Source organism: Macaca fascicularis, chromosome X (genome assembly GCF_037993035.2).
Source record: "Macaca fascicularis isolate 582-1 chromosome X, T2T-MFA8v1.1".
In the NCBI taxonomy this organism is placed as follows: domain Eukaryota; kingdom Metazoa; phylum Chordata; class Mammalia; order Primates; family Cercopithecidae; genus Macaca; species Macaca fascicularis.
The window spans coordinates 54038654-54064256 of NC_088395.1; the positions used below are offsets into that span (position 1 = coordinate 54038654).

The following is a 25603-nucleotide window of genomic DNA, read 5'->3' on the forward strand; positions in this document are numbered from 1 at the left end:
CTAAGAGAGTTCACTCCCAGGTCAGTTTGTGGTTTAGGCAATTGAGTAGAAAGTAGTGTCACTGATGGAGAGGCACAGCCTTCCGCAGAAAGATGGGTTCAGTTTGGGAAATGTCAAGACAAAGGTGCCTTTAGGACATCCAAATAAAGAAGTTAACCAGGAGGCTAAATAGGCTCTACCTTTTGATGATTCTTGTACTTGGTCTCTTGCCCTGATATTATACAGATAGACTCCTAAATCTCTGTGCAACACTTCTGAATTGAGACAAGTATATCCCCCATTTGCAGAAAGGGATCCAGAGATGGGAAAAGAAATCAAACTTCACACACCCAAAATTATTTCACAATTTTTTACTAAAAGAATAGATTTTTATTGAGCGTTGTAAGTTTCTTTCCATCCGCATTAACAGAACAACAGACCAATTTCCATCACAGAACAACTCCTGAGGCATTCTCATTCCTTTCTGAAACTCTTCCATTAACTCCTGCAGTTTCCCTAAAGAAGCATCCATTCAAACTTACATTAATAAACTATGGAGCTTTTGTGGTGAGGTGGGCCAAAAAGGCAGGGAATTTGGAATCTGGGAATGGGAAAGAGAAATACGTATTATCCATCCACTAAACACACTGTCAAGAGCACAGGAGAGGAGATAGTAATACAGGAAAAAAACAATGAAATAATTTTTTACTTTTGTCAATAACATCATTTATCAGGGAGCACTAAAAGTCACTGACTCCTTGCAGTTAAAGTTTCTTTACCTAGTGTGTTATTCTAAAAACAGAACAGAACAGATTAGGAATAGAATAGAATAGAATAGAATAGAATAGAATAGAATAGAATAGAATAGAATAGAATAGAATAGAATAGAAGGTAGAAGGGGAAGTGCCTTCTGGGAAGCAATTAAAATGAAGTCATCAGATTTGGCCGGGTTATGAGAGATTAATAAAATCTGAAATATTTATTTTGCTTCATTTACATGAAAATTCACTAGTCATTAGTTACTACCAACACGGACAAAAAGAGCATCTATAAAAGTACAGGGGCAATGTCAAAAGCTGAAATGGGCACCCTAGCACAGGAGATTTTTTTATTTTGCTTTTAACCTGGAAAAGATGATTTTGTAAAAAATGACTTTATATTCTTAGAACATCAAAATAACCTCTGACAATATTCAAGATAATTAGCAGTAACAGGGGAATAGGTGCACTGAGCTCTCTACCTGCACCAGCAGACTACTGCAATAAGCCAAGGGAAAAGAAAATAGAAAGTCGAATAAGATGCCAAAGTCACAGGATGGAAAAAATATAAGATGACACGCAATGAACAGTGAAAACTCAACCCCCTACCCCAAACCCCAAGCATATTTAGGAAATATGCATCAGGAAGTGAACAAGTATAATGATTAAACCTTAGTAGAATTATACTAACTACTTTAAACTGTGGTCTACTTGTACTGACTTTTCAAAGGTGGGTGGGTCGTAGAGGCTGTAATGGTAACACTGACATGCCCACAGGAGCCTTGTAAGGTTCCAAAGGACTGGATCACCATAACCAAACAGCTACCCCCACATTCCTTCTACCCTACATAAGCACTCCTGCCCCCCACCCTCCATCTCAACCACCCTCCGTAATGCCTTGTTCGACTGTTTTTCTCAGTGATCAAAAAAAGTTAATGTGACTTGGCCAACAATGTCAGAAATCAAGATGGAGACAAATATCAAATGTCACTAGCCAAAGCGAGTACCAATTCTTGGGCTTTAAAGTCTACCCAAAGTCCTACTGGCTCAGAATGAAAATGATGCAAGTGAGCAGAAGTTTGTCAGGCCTGGTCCAGACCACACTGGACTGGTCACTGACTAAGAGTAGGAGTTATAAGCTGATCCCAAGACACACCAGCAGAAATAAAAAACTGCAAGTCCTTGGGGATCAGTGACTATACACAACCAGAGTGTTTTGCTTATGGTCCTACAATGTAAAGGGGTCATTTCTGGGGGTTCCCAAATGACTTTGTTCAAGAGAGGTCACATCACAGCTAGAAACGGAACCTCAAGTGAAGGATGACAGTCTCTTCAAGTGGTGCAGCAAAGATCAGACCCCACCTTCCACAATTTGTCCTCCAATTAGAAAAAGTTCATCTCCCAGGAATGAACCTTAGTTTTCCTAGCTTCTAAGTTGTGTATTTTGTCAGATAAATAAAAATCTAGGAATATGGCCATTTATGGTTCTTTCTTGTAACCTTCCGAACCCAAAATACTGAATCCAAATAAAAATCAAGGTTGGAGATGACCCACTTGTTTCACCCTGGGCTAGGGGAAAAAGGTTGTGGAAGGAAGAAAAGCCTTTTGGCAAACTGGAATCATCCCTGCCAAAGCAGCAATTTTACCTCTCACAGTGAATGCCTACAAAGTAAGAAATTTTCTTAATGGTGTGAGAGTTAACAATACTGTCATCTGATTGTGTCAGATAGATTCAAGATGCACAGAAACAGCAACTGCAAACAGTATCTTAGCAATTTTAAGTCCAAGTGCTTCCTATTAGAAAATGGAGATATAGGTTATCTCACAGCTCAGTGATGCTGGTTGCTTTTAGAGCTCCAAAGGATTCATCCCTCGGTGGCTCCAGAAAGAAAATTCCAAGCCATGTAAATTTACTACTATCCCTTCCTTTGCTGGATGTAGAAGTCCTACCTTCAAGATGTTGTGAAAGGTTGGGCAGGTCCAAGAGAAGAAGGGGTACCACATTAGGGGAGCTGATTCCAAAGAAGAGGTTTTTGTATACTTTGTTTCTACTTCTGTCTGGTTCAAAGTACACTCTTGTCATCTTTCTTTGGTTTATGTAAGAAGTATCTGGGCAGGGGTCAAGGCATTCCAGGGCTCCCTCCCCATGAAAATCATGGCTTCTCTTAATCTGGGACAGACTAGAACTAAATAGTCTGACGCTGTTTTCAATTTCCTATGATCTGGTCAGTGTAAGTGGGCAGTAAGCAAATAGCCTTCTGGTTGTCTGGGCAAAAATCACCAAGGACCTGCTGTGGATTAAGGTGCATGGGGTTTTTCAAAAAGAACCCTGCTAGAAGATTAGTCAGTTGTATTTCTGTAGAAATGGTACTTCTTGGGCAAGAATATCACAAAGCCCAAAAGGAGGTATGTGAGGCTGGAAGCCTCAATTCCTGAATGAAGACATAATGCTAATTTATTGCAAGCCATGTTTCCCTCCCTCATACTTAGGCTGTCCAAGGAGGGAAACTGGAAATGCAAGGTTGTCTCAAGATTATCTCCAGCAAGGAGGAATAGCCTCTTTATCCTGGGCAAATCCTGGTCACACAGGAGGCTGAGAATCTTTTAATAGAATTCTTCTCAAGGCCCAGGCCAGAGTCCTCTAAAGTCTTCCTTGCAAAGCAAATGAAAAGATCCAGTAGTCAGAATGTCAATGAACAAATGAAACAATCTAGGCGTGTAAAATCAAATAGTTTCCTCACACTTCCCTACCCTATCTTTCCAAAGCTAGTCCTCTCTCCTTCAGGGATTCATGTCAATCAATTCTAGCCTGAAACCAATTTGACCCTGGAGTTCCAGAAGAGATTTCCTCCAAATTGGCTGAAAGCCCTTTCAAATGGTAGTCACCTCCCATCCCCCCTTTTCTCTCCAAACCTTCATAAGGAAATGCCCAACTCTGCCCAATCCCATTCCAACCTCCTGTTTTCACCATATGGGATGTGAGGGCTCTGTTCAAGATAAAGCTTGTAACAACCCAAGAGTTTGTTGTTCTGAACAGGCAATTTCTGGAAAGTACTTTTTGTCTGATTTAGAGAAGCCCATCCAACTTCTCATAATTGTGATGGGCTGTGACTTAGTAAGAATTTCAGATTTAAAGTGTGGTCTTTTGAAACCTTCCACTCCATAGCAGTGGAAGCATTTCTGGGAAATTGAGTAAATCCTCTGGGATATCACCGTGTATGTATGTGTATATATATACACACATATATACACACATACACACACATATATATAAAATATGTATAGATAAATAGATCTGTCTCTTTATATAAAGGGTATGTGTATGCATATACACACATTCATATATACACCCACCCACACATTCACATACACACATGCACACGCGCGCACGCGCGCACACACACACACACACACACACACACACACACAGTCTTTTGAGTCCCTTTCGTACTCAAGTTCATTACACTGATTCCCACCCTTTCATGGTGTGGGCAGTAGGGAGTGAATGAACTGTGCCACATCTTCTATTTTACAAACAATGCACTGGTTGAGAGGCAGGAAAAATCTGCCCAGTACTTTTCTGATTCACTTGAATCCTCCAGTACAAAGGCCATTGATAATTTTTTTGAAGTGTATAAAAAAAATACTACTACCTTACTTTTCTGAAAACATCTACCTATCTGATTGTCAGGCCAAAGCTAGAGGTGGTGGTACAAAATCCAGGGGTAGGTAAGTTGGAAGAAGGAGTGAAGAAGAGGTGGATACCACTTCATAGAAAAAAAAAACAAAAACAACAAAACCTCAGGAAGCCAAAGCTGTTCCCACAACCTCATAGGTTTGCCATATAAGTCTGTGATAATGAGTATCATTATAAATACTCAGAAAAACCAAAGCTGGAACTCTTCTATAGGACCTTATGTGATGACACCCAATTTCTGACAGCTACTGCCTTACTAGGCTCCCAGAGGAGATAAATAAACTATTGGTGCTATGTATTCAATTTGAGACTAGGAGCTAGTCTTACTGCCATTCATCTTTGACCAGAACTTCTCCAGAAACAGCCAATGAATCTGGAGTCCCAGAAAAAGGCAGGGAAGGGGAAAAGATGGACAAAATAGGACATCCCACCAAAATCCTGGAGAAATCTAGGGTAAGCATTTATATCCTCCTCTAGCTTGGGCCTAAAATCAGAAAAGTAAAAGTTTTTCCCTCTTCCTGGTTTGGTGAAGCCATCTTCAGCTTGTCAATCCTCTTTCCGTTGTGCCACAGTTTCTAGCTTTTGCTCTTGTAAGTGGTTCTTCTCCCTATTCTTCATAGGGAAGTAGCGGTTACCATTATTACACTCGTTGCTGTCTCTGGATAAGGCACATTGTGATGGAGCTGGAAGACGATAATCACTCTTCTCTTCCTTGATCAATGCGCCACTGTTTCCATTTACCTGGGAGCGAGACCGACCTTGATGAAGCTCCAGGGATTTAGAAACTCCATCTGAAGAGCCCTGTTAAAAACAGAGATACTCAGTGGAAATGGGAATCCAGACTGGCTGACCCTTCCTAAGCATATTCATAAGCTAGCCTGAGAAAGCGGCTTCAGTTCTTCGAAAACACCAGAAGACCTCAAGCTGGTTGCTAACTAGTACATTTTTTTTTTTTTTTTTTTTTTTTTGAGATGGAGTCTCGCTCTGTCGCCCAGGCTGGGGTGCAGTCTGCAATCTCGGCTCACTGTAACCTGCCTCCAAGGTTCAAGCAATCCTCCCACCTCAGCCTCCTGAGAGTAGCTGGGTTTACAGGCGCCCACCACCACGCCTGGCTAACTTCTGTATTTTTAGTAGAGACGGGGTTTCATCATGTTGGCCAGGCTGGTGTCGAACTCCTGGCCTTAACTGATCTCCCTACCTCAGCCTCCCAAAGTGCTGGGATTACAGGTGTGAGTCACTGCGCCCTGCCGGATACCTAGTACATTCTGGTATTATCTTGAGAAGTTAGGGTGAAAACATATAGACCCAACTGAAATCCAATGGCAATGACAACATAATAATGACACAGCTACTTTTTCTTTTTTTTATACAGGGTCTTGCTCTGTCACCCAAGTTGGAGTGCAGTGCTGCAATCCTGGCTTACTGCAGCCATGACCTCTTGGGCTCAAGCCATCTTCCCACCTCGGCTCCCCCAAGTAGCTGGGACTACATGCGTGCACCACCACATCCAGCTGATTTTTGTATTTTTTGTAGAGACAGGGTTTCACCATGTTGGCCACACTGGGCTTGAACTCCTGAGCTCAGGTCATCTGCCTGCCTCAGCCTCCCAACGTGCTGGGATTACAGGTGTGAGCCACTGCGCCTGGCTGACGCTGCTACTATTTACAAAGCTTAACAATATGTTTTTCTAATACTATGGGGATCCTAAATGGTAGATATGATCATGCCCCATTTGCTGATGAGGAAGGTGAGGCTCAGAAAGATTAAAGCAACTTGCTTAAGGAGACACAGATACAAAGTCGTGGGGCCAGGATTCTACTCTTCTAAAGTCTATTCTCTTAACTGCCATGCAACACTGCCTAATGCTGACAACTGGACAGGCAAATGAAAGAAAAGGAAACAAACACAGAAGATCTATGTGCAATATTCCACAGAATCTTTCTTTTCTTTTTGAGACAGAGTTTCGCTCTTGTTGCCCAGGCTGGAGTGTAGTGGCACGATCTCAGCTCACCCCAACCTCTGCCTCCCGAGTTCAAGCAATTCTCCTGCCTCAGCCTCCCAAGTAGCTGGGATTACAGGCATGTGCCACCATGCCTGGCTAATTTTGTTTTTTAGTAGAAATGGGATTTCTCCATGTTGGTCAGGCTGGTCTCGAACTCCTGACCTCAGGTGATCTGCGCAACTCAGCCTCTCAAAGTGCTGGGATTATAGGCGTGAGCCACAGAATCTTTTATAACTAAAAACAATCACCTGGTTTTTGTAAATCCCAGGAACATGATAGCTATTGCTAATGATATGAACTACATTACCTTGTAGTGCAGTGCTGGCTCTTAATGAATGGTGCTAGGAATAATAACAGCTTCTAAGTGGTTGGACATGCCACATACTCTGTTGTTCCTTTTACAGATAAGAAAACTGAAGCTCCTAGGAGGCCAAGGCGGGCAGATTGTTTGAACTCAGGAGTTTGAGACCAGAACCCCATGTCTACAAAAATTACAAAAATTGGCTGGGCATGGTGGCATGCACCTGTGGTCCAAGCTACCCGGGAGGTTGAGGTGGGAGGATCGCTTGAGCTTGGGAGATCCAGGCTGCAGTGAGTCATGATTGCACCACTGCATTCCAGCCTGGGCAACAGAGTGAGATCCTGTCTTAAAAAAAAAAAGAAAAGAAAAAGAAAACATGAACAGGCTCAAAAAAGTACAAAGACTTTACTTTTAGTCCTCATATAACAACTCTGCAACATAGATACCAATTTCTCCAATTTTATAGATGAGAAAACTAGGGCAGAGAGGCTAAGTAACTTGCCCAAGGTCACAGAACTAGTAAGTAGCAGAACCAGATTCAAAGATCATTTGGTTCCAAAGTCTGTACAATACGGGGCTTACTGTGAAGTATTGTCCAACAACCTGGAAATAACATGAAACTAATAACAGCCATACAAATGGATGGAATTAGCCACCTGAAGGAGTCAACAAATAAATCAAAACATTACAAGTAAGTCACTTAAGAATTTAAGAACAGGCAGCCAGGCGCTGTGGCTCACGCCTGTAATCCCAGAATTTTGGGAGGTCGAGGCGGGTGGATCACAAGGTCAGGGGTTGAAGACCAGCCTGATCAACATGGTGAAACCCCGTCTCTACTAAAAATACAAAAAAAAGTAGCCGGATGTGGTAGCGGGCACCTGTAATCCCAGCTACTCAGGAGGCTGAGGCAGGAGAATTGCTTGAACCCAGGAGGCGGAGGTTGGGGTGAGCCGAGATCGTGCCACTGTACTCCAGCCTGGCGACATGAGACTATGTCTCAAAAAAAAAAAAAAAAAAAAAAAAAAATTTAAGAACAGGCCTGGCTGGGTGCGGTGTCTCACACCTGTAATCCCTGCACTTTGGAAGGCCGAGGCGGGCGGATCATGAGGCCAGGAGTTCGAGACCAGCCTGGCCAACATGGTGAAACCCTGTCTCTATTAAAAATACAAAAATTAGCCGGGTGTGGTGGTGGGCACCTGTAATCCCAGCTACTTGGGAGGCTGAAGCAGGAGAATCGCTTGAATCTGGGAGGCAGAGGTTGCAGTGAGCTAAGATCGTGCCACTGCACTGCAGCCTGGGCACTTTGGGAGGCCAAGGCAGGCAGATCAACTGAGGTCCGGAGTTCAAGACCAGCCAGGCCAATATGGTGAAACCCTGTCACTACTAAAAATATAAAAATTTGCTGGGTGTGGTGGTGCATTCCTGTAATCCCAGCTACTTGGAAGGCTGAGGCAGGACAATTACTTGAACCCAGGAGGCGGAGGTTGCAGTGAGCTGACATCACGCCACTGCACTCCAGCCTGGGTGATGGAGCAAGACTGTTTTTAAAAAAGTAAAATTAGGCCGGGTGCGGTGGCTCACGCTTGTAATCCCAACACTTTGGGAGGACAAGGCAGGCGGATCACGAGGTCAGGAGATCGAGACCATCCTGGCGAACACGGTGAAACCCCGTCTCTACTAAAAATACAAAAAATTAGCCGGGCGTGGTGGCGGGCACCTGTAGTCCCAGCTTCTAGGGAGGCTGAGGCAGGAGAATGGTGTGAACCCGGGAGGTAGCGGAGCTTGCAGTGAGTGGAGATCGCGCCACTGCACTCCAGCCTGGGCGACAGAGCGAGACTCTGTCTCAAAAAATAAATAAAATAAATAAAATTACAAAAAAAAAAAAAGAATTTAAGAACATATAAAACTCTTGTGGCCTAGGAATAATCTCAGGAAGACAAGATTACAGTGTAACCAGATTTAATAAGCTGGAACATTTTATTAATTATCTCATACTCTTCTTTTTCTGTCCCGATTGAAACAGAAAAAGAAGAGTCAAAAAGGAAGTCAGCAGCAGCTCTGTCCAGAGAAGATGGCTTGCTATAAACCAAGCTGAAATGAGGATTTCCTTGGCTAGGTGACCTCTAGAGCAGATAACAGTGTCTGCAGCCATCTTAGCTAAGAGAAACTTAAGATCACCTACCATCCCTTGTTTTCTCTCACTTGCCTCATCTGTAAAATAGAATAAGAGTATCTACTTTGTAGGTTCCTGTAAGGATTCAATGAGACACTACATATAAAGTACTTAGAACATGTGTGTTTGGCACAGTGTAAGAATTCAATAAATGCTCACTAAGGCTGGGCACAGTGGCTCATCCCTGTAATCCCAGAACTTTGGGAGGCCGAGGCAGGCTGATCACCTGAGCTCAGGAGTTCGAGACCAGTCTGGCCAACATGGCGAAACCTTGTCTCTACAAAAAATATAAAAATTAGCTGGCCATGGTGGCGTGCACCTGTAGTCCCAGCTACTCAGAAGGCTGAGGTAGGAGGATCACTTGAGCCCAGGGGTTTGAGGCTGCAGTAAACTATGATTGCAACACTGCACTCCAGCCTGCGTGACTCATTAAAAAAAAAAAGCTAGCTAATATCATTGTTCTGATTCCATGCCCCCAAGCAAACTTCTGATACCATGGCCTCTCTTGTAGCTTGCCCTTAGATAAAGAAAGCTCTAGTAGTAATGGTTAAAGGCCTGTACGCTAGAGTCAGCCACACCTGAGTCTGATGCTTGTCTCTAACAACTAGAGTTGTTATGCTATATTGGAATTAGCATAGCATAGGGCTTTGGAATCAGTTAGCTCAGGCTGTAATGTCAATTCTGACACTGACTTGATAGATAATTTGGGGCAAGATACTTCATTCTTCTGAGTCTCAATTTCCTCCTGTTTAAAATGGGGAACAGGCCAGGTGCGGTGGCTCATTCCTATAATCCCAGCACTTTGGGAGGCCCAGCTTGAGGCCAAGAGTTTGATACCAGCCTGGGCAACATGGCAAAACCCCATCTCTACAAAAAATATTTAAAAATTAGCTGAGTGTGGTGGCTCACCCCTGTAGTCCCAGCTACTCAGGAGGCTGAGGTGGGAAGTTTGCTTGAGCCTGGGAGGTTGAGGCTGCAGTGCACTGCACTTTGGCTTGGGTGACAGAGTGAGACCCTGTCTCAAAAAATAATAATAAAATGGAGAATAATAAATACTTCACAGGGTATTTATGTGGTTTCAATGAGCTCACGTGTTTGTAAGAGTGATTAGAAGAGTAAATGTGTGATACATTGTGATAACTATTTCTTATCGTAAATCAGTTCTTTATCTCTCACCCCTTCTTCCCCCACCCCTTAGCCATATTCACACAGCTATTTCTATGATCTTGGTTAGTGTGAGTCAACCACTAAGAGATAGATCTACTCTTATTATACCAAAAGTATCAGGCTTTTCAGACTGTATGTCTGATGACCAGACCCTGAATCCTGGTGAATTCACCAAGGCTATACTGTCTTATGAGAGAGCCTATCTGGTGATTAGCTTTCCTTCTAGGTGCATCCTTTTTACCTTACTGAGCAGCTTCAAGAAAAAGGTGAGAAGCTTTACCAAAGTCACTGTTCTCTAGCTTTGGAGTGCATTATGAAATGCTTTGCATGGGAGACTTACTATCTAGTTCCACTTTTGGCTAAAAGTAACATTAAAGCAAATTTATCTTCTTTGAGGAAACATTAGATGATGGGGATTAACATGGATGCAGTGAGGGCTGGCTGTATACAGAATAGATTTAGGATTGAGAACTGATGAAAAAATTGCCCAGGATTAAAGACTACATGTAGAATGTCTAGAGGAGGCTTGGTAGAAAGTAGGTACTCAAGAAATGGTAGCTGCTATACTATAAGAAGCCCAGCAGCGGCCGGGCGCGGTGGCTCAAACCTGTAATCCCAGCACTTTGGGAGGCCAAGGCGGGCGGATCACAAGGTCAGGAGATCGAGACCACAGTGAAACCCCGTCTCTACTAAAAATACAAAAAAAAATTAGCCGGGCGCGGTGACGGGCGCCTGTAGTCCCAGCTACTCAGGAGGCTGAGGCAGGAGAATGGCGGGAACCCGGGAGGCGGAGCTTGCAGTGAGCCGAGATCGCGCCACTGCACTCCAGCCTGGGCAACAGCGTGAGACTCCGTCTCAAAAAAAAAAAAAAAAAAAAAAAAAAAAAGAAGCCCAGCAGCTTGAGTCTACTACAATATTTTGGATCACTATAAGAATAGGTCCTTCTAGTTTGTATTTGGGTGGGGTGGGGCATAACTAATGAGGACCAGTGGGAACTGTGATATAATTCAAGGCATGGATTAGAAGAAAGTTTAAAGGCCGGGCGCAGTGGCTCACACCTATAATCCCAGCACTTTAAGAGGCTGGAGGATCACTTGAGCCCAGGACTTTGAGACCAGCCTGGGGCAACAAAGTAAGACTGTCTCTACAAAAAAAATAGAAAAACTTTGGGGGGCCAAGGTGGGCGGATCACGAGGTCAGGAGATAGAGACCATCCTGGCTAACACGGTGAAACCCTATCTCTACTAAAAATACAAAAAATTAGCCGGGTGTGGTGGCGGGCGCCTGTAGTCCCAGCTACTTGGGAGGCTGAGGCAGGAGAATGGTGTGAACCCGGGAGGTGGAGCTTGCAGTGAGGTGAGATCTTGCCACTGCACTCCAGCCTGGGTGGCAGAGCGAGACTCCCGTCTCAAAAAAAAAGAAAAACTTAGCAGGGTGTGGTGGCGCACACCTGTAGTCCCAGCTACTTAAGAGACGGAGCTGCGAGGATTGCGTGAGGCAAGGAGGTAGAGGCTGCAGTGAGCTGTGATTGTGCCACTGCACTCCAGCCTGCCTGAGTGACAGAGTAAGACCCTGTCGAGAGAGAGCGAGAGAGAGAGAGAGAAAGAAAGAGAGAGAGAGAGAGAGAGAGAGAGAGAGAGAGAGAGAGAAGACAGAGAGAAAGTTCAAGACATTTCTGAGTCATTGAGAATAAGCAGGCCAGGTGCGGTGGCTCACACCTGTAATCCCAGCACTTTGGGAGGCAGAGGTGAGTGGATCGCCTGAGGTCGGGAGTTCGAGACCAGCCTGACTAACATGGAGAAACCCCATCTCTACTAACAATACAAAATTAGCCAGGCGTGGTGGCGCATGCCTATAATCCCAGCTACTCGGGAGGCTGAGGCAGGAGAATCGCTTGAACCTGGGAGGCAGAGGTTGTGGTGAGCCGAGATCGTGCCATTGTACTCCAGCCTGGGCAACAGGAGCTAAACTCCGTCTCAAAAAAAAAAAAAAAAGAATAAGCAGAATGGTAATGCTCCTGCCACAGATATTCAGCAAAGGTAAAAAAGTCCAATATTTTAAAGTCCACCATATCTGGTGGCCCCTCAGAAGCTCAGGCAGGCTATGGGCAGTCTCACTGTTAGCATCACTCTGGCCCCTTTCTGGCTGCATGTTACACATAGTATGCTAGGAGGTCTTTAGGACACAGTACCTGGTTTCTATCTTGTGGCCTCACTCAGAAAAGGGTAAGACTCTGCAGCCCTGTAGGAACAGCTTGGGGCTGGCTAACCCTCACTATACCATTAGAATGAAATCAAATGCCTGAAGGAGTTGAGAAGCTCCCCTAAGCAGCTCAGGTTTCCATGCCTGATGTGATCTCTTGTAGTTTAGCTGAAAAGGCAAAAGGCATCAAACAGAAGCTAAATATCTCAAAAAACATACTTACTTGCTTATTTCCTTTTTTGTGTCCCTTGGATCCTCTACCAGTCTGTTCTTTTCCATGCCTTTAGCAAGTGAGAGAAAAAGTGATCATGAGAAACATAAAGCCCACACACCCCTTTTCACTTGGTTAACTATTTGTCTCCTCTTGGAAGTCTGACCCCTCTTAAAGTCAGATGCCCCTTCTCAGTGTTACTACTGAACATCTATCTCGGTCATTGCTATATTCTACTGAACTGAATTGTTCTGTATCCCATATCCTCCTCTAGGGCAAAAAACTCTTTCATCAAGGCAGAGCAAGTTATTATATATTTGCTGAGGTAAACTGAAGACTGATTTAAAAAAACGGAAAGTTGGGCCAGGCGCGGTGGCTCACACCTGTAATCCCAGCACTTTGGGAGGCCGAGGTGGGTGGATCACCTGAGGTCAGGAGTTTGAGACCAGCCTGGCCAACACGGTGAAACCCCATCTCTATTAGAAATACAAAAATTAGCCTGGCGTGGTGGTGGGGGCCTGTAATTCCAGCTACTTAGGAGACTGACGCAGGAGAATCACTTGAACCAGGGAGGTGGAGGTTGCAGGAAGCCGAGATCATGCCACTGCACTCCAGCCTGGGCAACAAAGTGAGACCCCATCTCAAAAAGAGAAAGAAAAAAAGAAAAAAAAAAAAGTAAAGTTAGTTAGTACTTCTTTTTTTTTTTTTGAGATGGAGTCTGGCTCTGTCGCCCAGGCTGGAGTGCAGTGGCCGGATCTCAGCTCACTGCAAGCTCCGCCTCCCGGGTTTACGCCATTCTCCTGCCTCAGCCTCCCGAGTAGCTGGGACTACAGGCGCCCGCCACCTCGCTCGGCTAGTTTTTTTGTATTTTTTAGTAGAGACAGGGTTTCACCGTGTTCGCCAGGATGGTCTCGATCTCCTGACCTCGTGATCCGCCCGTCTCGGCCTCCCAAAGTGCTGGGATTACAGGCTTGAGCCACCGCGCCCGGCCTAGTTAGTACTTCTTGCTTTAATAGAAGGATTTAATACCTAGGCATTTTCCCAAGGATACATAGGCATTTTCCCAAGGGGACTAGCTCATACCAACCTATTTGGATACATACCCCTTTCCTGGCCCACCGACAGAAACCACTTGCATGCCGAAGGATCCTCGGCCCCTGGAGGATCTGCTGCCAGCCCACTGGCCCACAACCATTCCAGCAATCTCCAGTTTTCCTCCTTGGGGTGGGATTGGATGGAGACCTGGCAAGACAGAAAGAATGGTGGTAATGGGGCAGGTGTGGTGGCTCACGCCTGTAATCCCAAAACTTTGGGAGGCCGGGTCGGGTGGATCACTTGAAGTCAGGAGTGGAGTTCCAGAGCCAGCCTAGCCAACATGGTGAAACCCTGTCTCTACTAAAAATACAAACAATTAGCCAGGCACCGTGGTGCGTGCCTGCAATCTCAGCCACTGGGGAGGCAGAGGCACAAGAATCACTTGAACCCAGGAGGTGGAGGTTGCAGTGAGCTGAGACTATGCCACTGCACTCCAGCCTGGGCGAAAGAGTAAGATTCTGTCTCCAAAAAAAAAAAAAAAAAAAAAAAGAAGAAAAAAGTATTGTAAGTACAAGGCAGGATAAGAGGTGGACAAAAGATCCTACAACCCACCACCTACTCTTCTTATTTCCATTTCTCTCTGATAAAAAGACTCTGTGGCAGGGCATGGTGGCTCATGCCTGTAATGCCAGGAGTTTGAGACCAGCCTGGCCAACATGGGGAAACCTTGTTTCTACTAAAAATACAAAAATTAGCTGGGTGTGGTAGCCTGTGCCTATAGTCCCAGCTACTCAGGAAGCTGAGGCAGGAGAATCGCTTGAACCCGGGAGGTGGAGGTTGCAGTGAGCCAAGTTCACGCCACTGCACTCCAACCTGGGCGATGGAGCAAGACTCTGTCTCAAAAAAAAAAAAAAAAAAAATAGAAACTCTGTGATAACAGAAAGGTGTCATGATGGAAGCACATTCAGTGAGGAGGGCCGAAGATCTGTACACATCTACTTTAGCAAGTATGGTACAGGTGATTCATTTTTTAATCACAGAGCCTAGCATATAGTAGGCATTCAGTATTTGTTGAGAGAATGAATGTCTTAACATCTAGTTATCAGAAAATTACAAACCTGGCCGGGCGCGGTGGCTCAAGCCTGTAATCCCAGCACTTTGGGAGGCCGAGATGGGCGGATCACGAGGTCAGGAGATCGAGACCATCCTGGCTAACACGGTGAAACCCCGTCTCTACTAAAAAATACAAAAACCTAGCTGGGCGAGGTGGCGGGCGCCTGTAGTCCCAGCTACTCGGGAGGCTGAGGCAGGAGAATGGCGTAAACCCGGGAGGTGGAGCTTGCAGTGAGCCGAGATCGCGCCACTGCACTCCAGCCTGGGCGACAGAGCGAGACCCCGTCTCAAAAAAAAAAAAAAAAAAGAAAATCACAAACCTAAACTACCTTTTTTTTTTTGTTTTTTGAGACACAGTCTCACTGTGACACCCAGGCTGGAGTGCAATGGTGCGATCTTGGCTAACTGCAACCTCTACTTCCCGGGTTCAAGTGATTCTCCTGCCTCAGCCTCCTGAGTAGCTGGGACTACAGGCGCATGCCACCAGGCCCAGCTAATGTTTGTATTTTTAGTAGAGACAGGGGTTCACCATATTGGCCAGGCTGGTGTCGAACTCCTGACCTCAAGTGATCCACCCGCCTCGGGCTCTCAAAGTGCTGGGATTACAGGCTTGAGCCACAGTGCCCAGTCCTAAACTACTTTTGATACAAATATACATCATTACAGATCGTAGGATTAGCCAAATAACCAAACTAAACTGAAAATAATGAAACTAAACTAACAGTAATTTATACTTAAAAAGCAAGAATAGGCTGGGCATGGTGGCTCATGCCTGTAATCCCAGCACTTTTGGAGGCCAAGGTGGGTGAATCATTTGAGGTCAGGAGTTCAAGACCAGCCTGACCAACATGGTGAAATCCTGTCCCTACCAAAAATACAAAAAAATTAGCCAGGCGTGGTGGCACATGCCTGTAGTCCCAGCTACTCAGGGGGCTGAGTCAGGAGAATTGATTAAACCTGGGAGGTGGAGGTTGCAGTGAGCGGAGATGGCGCCACTGCATTCCAGCCTAGGTGACAGAGCGAAAGTCCATCTCAAAAGAAAAAAAAAAAACAAAAAACCAAGAACAGCAACAATTGAAAATCAGAACTAAGTCACAAGCACAGTGAGTTTTATAATTTAGCACAAAAATAAGCCTTTACAGAATATGGAGTTCTACTAAGCCTTTAATTTTAGTTTATGACAAGAAACCAAATGAACCCTTAACTCATTTAGCAGGTTGTTAGTAAAGAGTACTTCATTTAGGACAGGCATGTTGGCTCACACCTGTAATCCCAGCACTTTGGGAAGCTGAGGCAGGCAGGATCGCTTGAGCCCAGTTCAAGACCAGCCAGGGCAACACAGTGAGACCCCATCTCCACACACACACAAAAATATTAGCTAGGCATGTTGGTGCGTGTTTGTAGTTCCAGCTATTCACGGGGCTGAGGTGAGCAAATCACTTGAGCCCAGGAAGTTGAGGCTGCAGTAAGCCGTGATTGTACCACTGCACTCCAGCCTGGGCAACAAAGTGAGAACCTGTATCCACAAAAAAAAAAAAAAAAAAGAGTCCTTCATTTATACAAAACTTTATAAAATTTGAGAGTCCAAGGAACTAGAGTGCTAGTTACCTTTTTGTTTGTTTGAAACAGAGCCTCGCCATGTCTCCTAGGCTGGAGTGCAGTGGTGCGATCTTGGCTCACTGCAGTTTCTGCCTCCCGGGTTCAAGCGATTATTGTGTCTCAGTCTCCCGAGTAGCTGGGATTACAGACAGGTGCCAGCCACCATGCCCGGCTAATTTTTATATTTTTTGTAGAGACAGGGTTTCACCACGTTGGCCAGGCCTGTCTGGAAGTCCTGACCTCAAGTGATCTGCCCACCTTGGCCTCCCAATGAGCTGGAATTACAGGCATGAGCCACTGCTCCCTGCCTAAAGTGCTAGTTACTTTTTTTTTTTTTTGAGACGGAGTCTCGCTTTGTCGCCCAGGCCGGAGTGCAGTGGTGCCATCTCGGCTCACTGCAAGCTCCGCCTCCCGGGTTCATGCCATTCTCCTGCCTCAGCCTCCGAGTAGCTGGGACTACAGGCGCACACCACCAGGCCTGGCTAATTTTTTTTGTATTTTTAGTAGAGACGGGGTTTCACCGTATTAGCCAGGGTGGTCTCTATCTTCTGACCTCGTGATCCGCCCGCCTCCGCCTCCCAAAGTGCTGGGATTACAGGCGTGAGCCGCCGCGCCCGGCAGAGTGCTAGTTACTTTTAAGAGGGACAAGAAAGACTTGCATTTGAGGATCCTACTGTGGGCTTTCAGGAGGCAAGAGGCTCCTTGTGAACCACCAGTAACTGGAGACTAAGCATCACTGGTAGGTAAGGCAGTGGTGACCTTCCGAGAACCTGGCTTTAATTAAGGCTGTCTTTTGAGACTTACAAAATAAAATCAACACATAAAGAACAGAGAAAGGATCTGTAAAGTCATCTGAAAGGGATGGACTGGCTGGCTCCCTGGTTTTTAAGACTTGATCATGATCTGACTGAACAGGGAGTTACCAGAGCAGACTTTCACACTGTTCATCTAAGCCCAGCCTTGAGCTAACCACCCATACTGAATTTTGTCACCCTGAAAAACTAACTTCAACTTCCAGCTTTATTACTTTTAAAGGGAGGAGCAATAGGTAACAAACACCTTCAACCACAGCAATGACACTCTGACCCAATCACAGAATCTTGCTATTTTATGATAAAATGTCTCCACTAAAATATCCTGTTTCACTGCCAGGTGCCGTGGCTCACGCCTGTAATCCTAGCACTTTGGGAGGCCAAGGCGGGCAGATCACCTGAGGATGGAAGTTCGAGACTAGCCTGACGAATATGGTAAAATCCCGTCTCTACTAAAAATACAAAAATTAGCCGGGCTGTGGACAGAGGGAGACCCTGTCTCAAAAAAAAAAAAAAAAAAAAAAAAAAAAAAAAAAATCTTGTTTCACCACAGGACAGATTGTCTGAATTATCAGGATCAGTATCTGAGCAACCTAGGCATGATTATGTATTCATCATTAAGCTGTAGTTCAGGTGCCACCGTAATTTATGCATATGTTGGTGTGTACATATGTGTGTGTGTGTGCATGTTTGTTTTCCTCACTAAACTGCAATCCTCTGGTGGCATGGATGGTGACATATTTCTCTCCATGCTTCTGAAGCTGAAGGAAGGGAAATGTGTCAAGTATATTCCCAGAGTGGAAATGGATACATCAAGCTACTATTGTCTACCAGCACTGGCCGTTTACTCTCACTGAGCTTCCTGCAAGCTCCTGTGTGCATTGCCTATAGGGAAGGAATGAACGGACAGCAACCATGAAGAGCCGGTCCATATGACTTACAGTTCTCTAAAGTAATAAAGTGGGTTCTGGTTTCCACATCAGTCACTTCATGAGTTTGGTTGGTGAGAGTCAAATCCCTGGGAACCAAGTACCTCTATGAAGAGTGGTCTTAGAAGTCAAAATGGACATAAGCTGCTCTTCAAACTACATAGCACAGAATATAAATGAGATGAGGCTGGGCGCTGTGGCTCACGCCTGTAATCCCAGCACTTTGGGAAGCTGAGGCGGGTGGATCACCTGAGGTCAGGAGTTCGAGACCAGCCTGACCAACATGGTGAAACTCCATCTCTACTAAAAATACAAAATTAGCCAGGTGTGGTGGCGCATGCCTGTAATCTCAGCTACTCAGGAGACTGAGGCAGGAGAATCGCTTGAACCCAGGAGGTGGAGGTTACAATGAGCCGAGATCACACCATTGCACTCCAGCCTGGGTGACAAGAGTGAAACTCCATCTTAAAAAAAAAAAAAAAGTCAATGAGATGAGATATATGTGAAACTGTTGATCCTATTATTGACAATAATGACTGGATAGATTATTATGACATAAATTGAGGATGGTAAATACCTCATTCTTAGGTACTGACCTGCAAATCCCCGGCTCCTCCCTTGAGGGGGAAGTGGCATGGAGCCCATAGCTCGGGAATAAAGTGAAACAGGGTAGAGAGAGGGCACCATAGGAGGCACAAAAGTAGGTGACGGAAGTAGAGCAGAAGGCGGTGGATGATTCATGTTGATTCCTTCAAGGATGCTCTGTCTCATCTTTTCCACTTTGGTTGCCAGGTCAGCCTTCAAATGAGGAAGAGTAATAATAGCAGCTGCCATTTTTCGAACTTGTCCCATGTTTTAGGCCCAGCATGGGGCACTCTAGGTACAGTCTCACAATTCTATTCCCATTAAGTGAACTGAGGCCTGTCGTTAAAGGGCTCAAAGCTACACACTCAGGAAGCCTGTCTGGCACCAAAGCCCTGACTCTTTACATGACATCATACTACCATATGAGTTCTGACTCAGGGCTTGTGATGTACATTGACTAGGTCAAGGAAGACAAATTTAACAATAAGAATTACTGATGGTCTATTACATGGCTGGCATTGGGCTGGGTCACTTCTAAGGGAGATGTAACAGAATTAGATAAAAGAGAAAATAAAAATCTGACAAATAAAAAGCCTTTTAACCTTCTCCCCCATATCCAAGATTGGAGATCCTGATACCTCTAGTCCAGAGGTCTGCAAACTTCTTCTGAAAAGGGTTAGATAGTAAATATTTTAGGCTTTGTAGGCTATATTGTCTCTGTCACAATTATTCCACTCGGCTACTGTAACATGAAAGCAGTCATAGGCCAGGCGTGGTGGCTCACGCCTGTAGTCCCAGCAATTTGGGAGGCCAAGGCAGGTGGATCACCTGAGGTCAGGAGTTTGAGACCAGCCTGACCAATGTGATGAAACTCCGTCTTTACTAAAAATACAAAAAAAATTAGCCAAGCATGGTGGCGTGCACCTGCAGTCCCAGCTACCTGGGAGGGTGAGACAGGAGAATCACTTGAACCTGGGAAGCGGAGGTTGCAGCGAGCCAACATTGCACCACTGCACTCCAGCCTGGGCGACAAAGTGAGAATCTGTCTCAAAAAAAAAAAAAGAAAGAAGTCATAGATGGTATGTAGATGAATGAATGTGGCTGTGTTCCAATAACATTTTATTTACAAAAACAGAGGGTGGTCTGTATTACAAAAAACAGGTGGTTTGTAGCACTATGGACAGCGCAAAAAACTATGGATAGTGACAAAAAACAGGAGGTGTGCTGGGTAGTCTGCCAACCCCTGCTCTAGTCCCTCAGCTCTTTTCCCCACCAAAATGGATAAAGGAGTTAAGTAAGGTTTCCTTTCCCTTGCCTCCCCTCATCTTCCCAATGTTTCATTAAAAAAAATCCCTTTGGGAGGCTGAGGCAGGTGGATCACAAGGTCAAGAGATTGAGACCATCCTGGCCAACATGGTGAAATCCCGTTTCTACTCAAAATACAAAAATTAGCTGGGCCTGGTGGTGCATGCCTGTAGTCCCAACTACTGGGGAGGCTGAGGCAGGAGAATCGCGTGAACCTGGGAGGCGGAAGTTGCAGTGAGCCGAGATCACGCCACTGCACTCCAGCCTGGCGACAGAGCAAGACTCCGTCTCAAAAAAAAAAAAAAAAAAAAAAAAAAAAAAAAAAAAAAAATCCTCTGCTTCTACTCTATCATCAACTTTACTATCCTCTTCTGTTTCCAAACACAGCTCCTTTACAAAAAAAAAAAAAAAAATTGCTTGCAAAAGAGACAGACAGTTTTTGTAAATAAGAGAAATGAAATCCTGAGTTGGAGGGAAGGTATATAGTATATCTGAATATTCCATGGATAAGAAATACTCAGAGTAAGAAAAAGGATATGAAAACTTCAAGCTCATTAAAAAAAACTTTCCAACATAAAATTTTACAACGTGTACATATCAGACTATGGGCCTTTGGGACCACTGTTGACTTAAGTCAGGTTAAAGTGAGACATAGTCTCCTGCTTCCGCCCCATCCCTCTCCAATATGTCTGCTCCTTTCCCCTCCCTGCCCGTTCACTCCCACAGGAGATCAGAGCTAGTCCTTAGCAGCCTGACATGCTGGTACCTGGCCATCACAGAGCTCAACCAGAGATACTCGCTCTCGGCCTGCTTTAATTAGCTTGCTCTGGAACAGCTTGCCATCAAAGTAAATCCATGGACAGCAATGCTCCCAAGGGACTGGCTGGCCACAGGCATCATTAGCAAACAGAGCTGTGTCGACTCCACTCATGAAGAGGGCAGCAAGCTGGATCCCTCGGGCATCCAGTTTCTCAATCTGAAACCACCACAGATGAAATATTACTATTAAGAAACTACTATTCTTGGTAACATTTACTCTTATTCCTGTCATGTTGATTCTTCCAGTTAAATTTGAACATACTGTCATTCAATGTAGACATCTCAGTGCATAAGCAGCTTCTATCCATGTCTTTCCCCTAAGATGATTTGAAAGGTACTCATTACAACATTAAAGACACCAACCTGAGACATTTTTATTTTTACCTGTCAAATTAGAAAAAAATTTACAAAGTAAAGGCTGAAAGAACACTCAATGCTGCTGCTGCTGATGCAGTGAAATAAATGGGCAATCATATAAAGCTGGTAAAAAATGTATATTACATGACCAGGTGTAGTGGCTCACGCCTGTAATCCCAGCACTTCGGGAGGCCGAGGCAGGCGGATCACCTGAGGTCAGGAGTTCGAGACCAGCCTGGCCAACATGGTGAAACCCCGTCTCTACTAAAAATACAAAAATTAGCCAGGCGTGGTGGTGGGCATCTGTAGTTCCAGTTACTCAGGAGGCTGAGGTGAGAGCATCACTTGAACCTGGGAGGTGAAGGTTGCAGTGAGCTGAGATTGCGCCACTGCACTCCAGCCTGGGCAACAGAGCAAGACTCCATCCCAAAAAAAAAAAAGGAAAAAAAAAAAGAAATGTATATTACAATTAAGCAATATGTATGAAGAACCCTGAAAACGTTCACATTTGTTGAGTTAGAAATTAAACTTGCAGATACCAACACCATGTTTCTTGTACAGCCTGAAAAACTGTGAACCAAAGAAAATTCTTTTCTTTACCGGGTGTAGTGGCTCATTCCTGTAATCCCAGTATTTTGGGAGGCTGAGGTGGGTAGATTGCTTGAGGCCAGGAGTTTGAGACCAGCCTGGCCAACATGGCAAAACCCTGTCTCTACTAAAATAAGTTAGCTGGTCATGGTGGCATGTGCCTGTAATCCCAGCTACTCAAGAGGCTGAGGCAGGAGAATCGCTTGAACCCAGGAGGTGGAGGTTGCAGTGAGCTGAGATTATGCCACTGCACTCCAGCCTGAGTGACAGAGTGAGACTCTGTCTCAAAAAAAAACCTCTTTACCGATTACCCCGCTTCAGGTATTCCTTTACAGCAACTCTAAATGGAGTAAGACAACACATAACAGAGTAAAACTGAAAACCACCTAAGTCGCCAATATTTTATACATCCATATGATAAAATATTATTTATTAAAATTTTTAAGACACAGAAAATATGTGCTATGTGAAATGGAAAAAAGCCACAATATATAATTACATAAATACTACCTCAACTACGTAAAAAATGTATGACAGAAGACTGGAAAAAACCTCAAAATTCCCACAGTGGTTATCTCAAGCCACTGTATTAGAAGACAGCTTTAACAGGAAAGTGTTTGCAGGTCCCCTCCTAGGTGTGGTTTAGCACGAGCAGTTATTCTAGGACAAGCAATACTACATTTACTGCAAAAAGCAAGCATTCACTGGTTGTCTTGAGTCTGTCTCATCTTTCCTTAGGTGACCTCACTTAAGATTTTGCAAGTCTTATTGAACTTGATCTTCTAGTTTACCTTGGGTGCTCAAAGGAACAAGGTTACTAAAGTCAAGGGAGGGATTAATGCATTAATGGCTACATTTATTGAGTACTGTGTATATAGAATATGTGAGACACTGGCCGGGTGTGGTGGCTCACGCCGGTAATCCCAGCACTTTGGGAGGCCAAGGTGGATGGATCACCTGAGGTCAGGAATTCGAGACCAGTCCCACCAACAGAGAAACCCTGTCTCTACTAAAAATACAAAATTAACCAGGCGTGGTGGCGCATGCCTGTAATCCCAGCTACTTGGGAGGCTGAGACAGGAGAACCGCTTGAACCTGGGAGGTGGAGGTTGTGGTGAGCCGAGATTTGCACCAATTACACTCCAGCTTAGGCAACAAGAGGGAAATTCCATCTCAAAAAAAAAAAAAAGACACTGTTCTAGGGGTTTTACATGGATTATTTTACATAGTATCCTCACAAACTGACATAGTTGGATATGTGACCCCTCCAAATTGCATGTTAAAATGTGATCCCCAATGTTGTAGATGGAACCTAGTGGGAGGTGTCTGGGTCATGGGGGCAGATCCCTCATGAAAGCTTGTTGCTCTCCCTGTGGTAATGAGCGAGTTTTCACTCTATTAGTTCATGCAAGAACTGATTGTTAGAAAGAGCCCAGCACCTTGCCCTTCATTTTTTTTTTTTTTTTTTTTTTTTTTGAGACAGAGTTTTGCTCTTGTTGCCCAGGCTGGAGTGCAGTGGCATGATCTCGGCTCACTGCAATCTCTACCTCCCGGGTTCGAACAATTCTACTGCCTCAGCCTCCCGAGTAGCTGGGATTACAGGTGCCCTGCCATCATGCCCGGCTAATTTTTTTTTTTTTTGAGACGGAGTCTCGCTCTGTCACCCGAGCTGGAGTGCAGTGGCCGGATCTCAGCTCACTGCAAGCTCCGCCTCCCGGGTTTACGCCATTCTCCTGCCTCAGCCTCCCAAGTAGCTGGGACTACAGGCGCCCGCCACCTCGCCCGGCTAGTTTTTTGTATTTTTTAGTAGAGACGGGGTTTCACCGTGTTAGCCAGGATGGTCTCGATCTCCTGACCTCGTGATCCGCCCGTCTCGGCCTCCCAAAGTGCTGGGATTACAGGCTTGAGCCACCGCGCCCGGCCATATGCCCGGCTAATTTTTGTATGTTTAGTAGAGACAGGGTTTCACCATGTTGGCCAGGGTGATCTCGAACTCCTGACCTCATGATCTGCCCATCTCAGCCTCCCAAAGTGCTGGGATTACAGCACGGCTGCCATTCTCTCTTACGTGCCCTGTCTCACCATGTGACACGCTGGCTCCTCTTGTCTTATTCCCCTCACCTTCTATCATGAGTAGGAGCTTCCTGAGACCCTGACCAGAAGCTGAGTAGATGCTGGCACCATGTTTTTTGTACAGTCTTCAGAACAATGGACTCAATAAACCTCTTTTCTTTATAAATTACCTAGTCTCAGGTATTCTTTTATAGCAACACAAAATGAACTAATATACAATTGTACAAGTAAGGAAACTGAAGCTAGAGAGGTTAAGTAACCTGCCCAAGGTCTATTTTCTGGGTTTATTTTCTTCCTTATGCTTTCCTATACTTCTACTTAAAACTCAGTACCTATCACTAAAAGGAGATGTGTCTGAGTAAATAGACACAAGCAGGGGACACCAGGATATGTCCCTTATAGTGTATCTTGTAAGAGTCAGAACCCTTGCCATGGTCTATGGGCCAAGATTTATTTTCCTTGCATAATATCCATCTTTTCTGTCCATTCTCATTTATCAGTATGAGAGTAGTGTAGCAGGCACATCTTGGCTTTATTCATAGACATAAATATTTGGCTAAAGTAAATCAAACAGTTACCTGCAGAACTTACTATTTTCCTCAGCTTCAGGCAAAAAAAAAAAAAAAAAAAAAGACCTCAAGTAGTGCTATAGGCTCATAAAAGAAAACTTAAATGAGGGTACATGAAATCACCTTGAGTTCTTGGAGTCGATCTGGTTCATAAAGCTGGGTAGACACTGCCTGTGCAAGGAAGGTGTCTAGCTCATGGCGATGCAGGATTCGGCCACCAGGCCACTGAACCATGTACCTAGAAAATAAAAGCACTGCTATTAGGCCACAAAAGCTCACTTATTCATGTCACAAAAACTTATGAAGTTAAGAACCTATCATGAGCCAGTACTTGGCTAGATTTTGGCAATACTAACTGAATGAAGGAAAAAGAATCTCTGCTTTCGTTACTTCCAGTCTGGGTGGTAGAGTAAACAGTCATGTACATTGATAATGACAGGACAGTGTGTTAAGTACCAAGATGGAAGAATGCACAGAGTGCTTGCTATGAGAGCACAGAAGAGGGCCATGACTGTAAAGGTGAGAGATGGCATCCTGAGAAAAGTCAGCAAGAGTTCAGTTTCAAAGGGCCTGTAGAATTTAGTGAGACAAAAGGTGGGGAAAGGATGTTCCAGGTTGAGTGAAGAGTATGATGTGTGAAGGCCTGAAGGTGTGGTTCAGCACAATGCACCAGCTTCCATATTGCTGAAGTTAAGCATGTTTGGAGTGACAGGAGGCAAGATTAGCAAGTAGGCCAGATTGGCGGCAGCCTGAGGAACACTGAGGGCTTCAGGTGGTGGAAGGTGCGGTCATGAACCATATCATGGTACTCAAGACATGGCCCAGGATAAGTGAAGTTCACATAAAAGCCCAGAATGTTTTAATGGAAAGAGCATGCATTTTGGAGACAGAAGATCTGAATTTGAGTGTTGGTTCCTCCACCTACTAGTTGATAGCTATGGACAAATTATTTAACCTTTCTGAGCCTTGGGTTTCTTCATCTACCAAATGGGGATAATAAAATTTGCCCTGCTCTTTTTACAGGGTGGTTGTGAGGATTAAATAGAGTTGCTAAAGAAAAGAATGAAAAAAAAAAAGGTTGGGTGCGGTGGCTCATGCCTGTAATCATAGCACTTTGGGAGGCTGAGGCGGGCAGATCACTTGAGGCCAGGAGTTTGAGACCAGCCTTGCCAATGTGGTGAAACCCAGTCTTAGCCGAGTGTGGTGGCGGGCACCTGTAATCCCAGCTACTCAGGAGGCTGAGGTAGGACAATCGCTTTAACCTGGGAGGCGGGGGTTATAATGAGCCAAGATTATGCCATTGTACTCTAGTGTGGGAGACAGAATGTG

At 44.8% G+C, this 25603-nt stretch overlaps 1 protein-coding gene across 3 annotated transcripts in view; it reads right to left on the minus strand.

Moving 5' to 3' along the window:
* Positions 1-338: 338 nt before the first annotated feature.
* FAM120C (family with sequence similarity 120 member C) overlaps positions 339-25603 on the minus strand; it is a 120255-nt gene continuing 94990 nt past the window's right edge. The window contains exons 11-16 of one of the 3 annotated variants that reach the window (XM_005593670.5): positions 24398-24512; positions 20635-20844; positions 18575-18776; positions 13594-13732; positions 12503-12560; positions 339-5235 (exon numbers count right to left, since the gene is read on the minus strand). In XM_005593670.5, coding sequence (XP_005593727.2) covers positions 4981-5235; positions 12503-12560; positions 13594-13732; positions 18575-18776; positions 20635-20844; positions 24398-24512 — 979 coding nt within the window. In that variant the 3' untranslated portion in view covers positions 339-4980. The remainder of the gene's footprint in view (positions 5236-12502; positions 12561-13593; positions 13733-18574; positions 18777-20634; positions 20845-24397; positions 24513-25603) is intronic. The other 2 variants (XM_005593671.5, XM_005593672.5) reach the window with 2 other exon arrangements.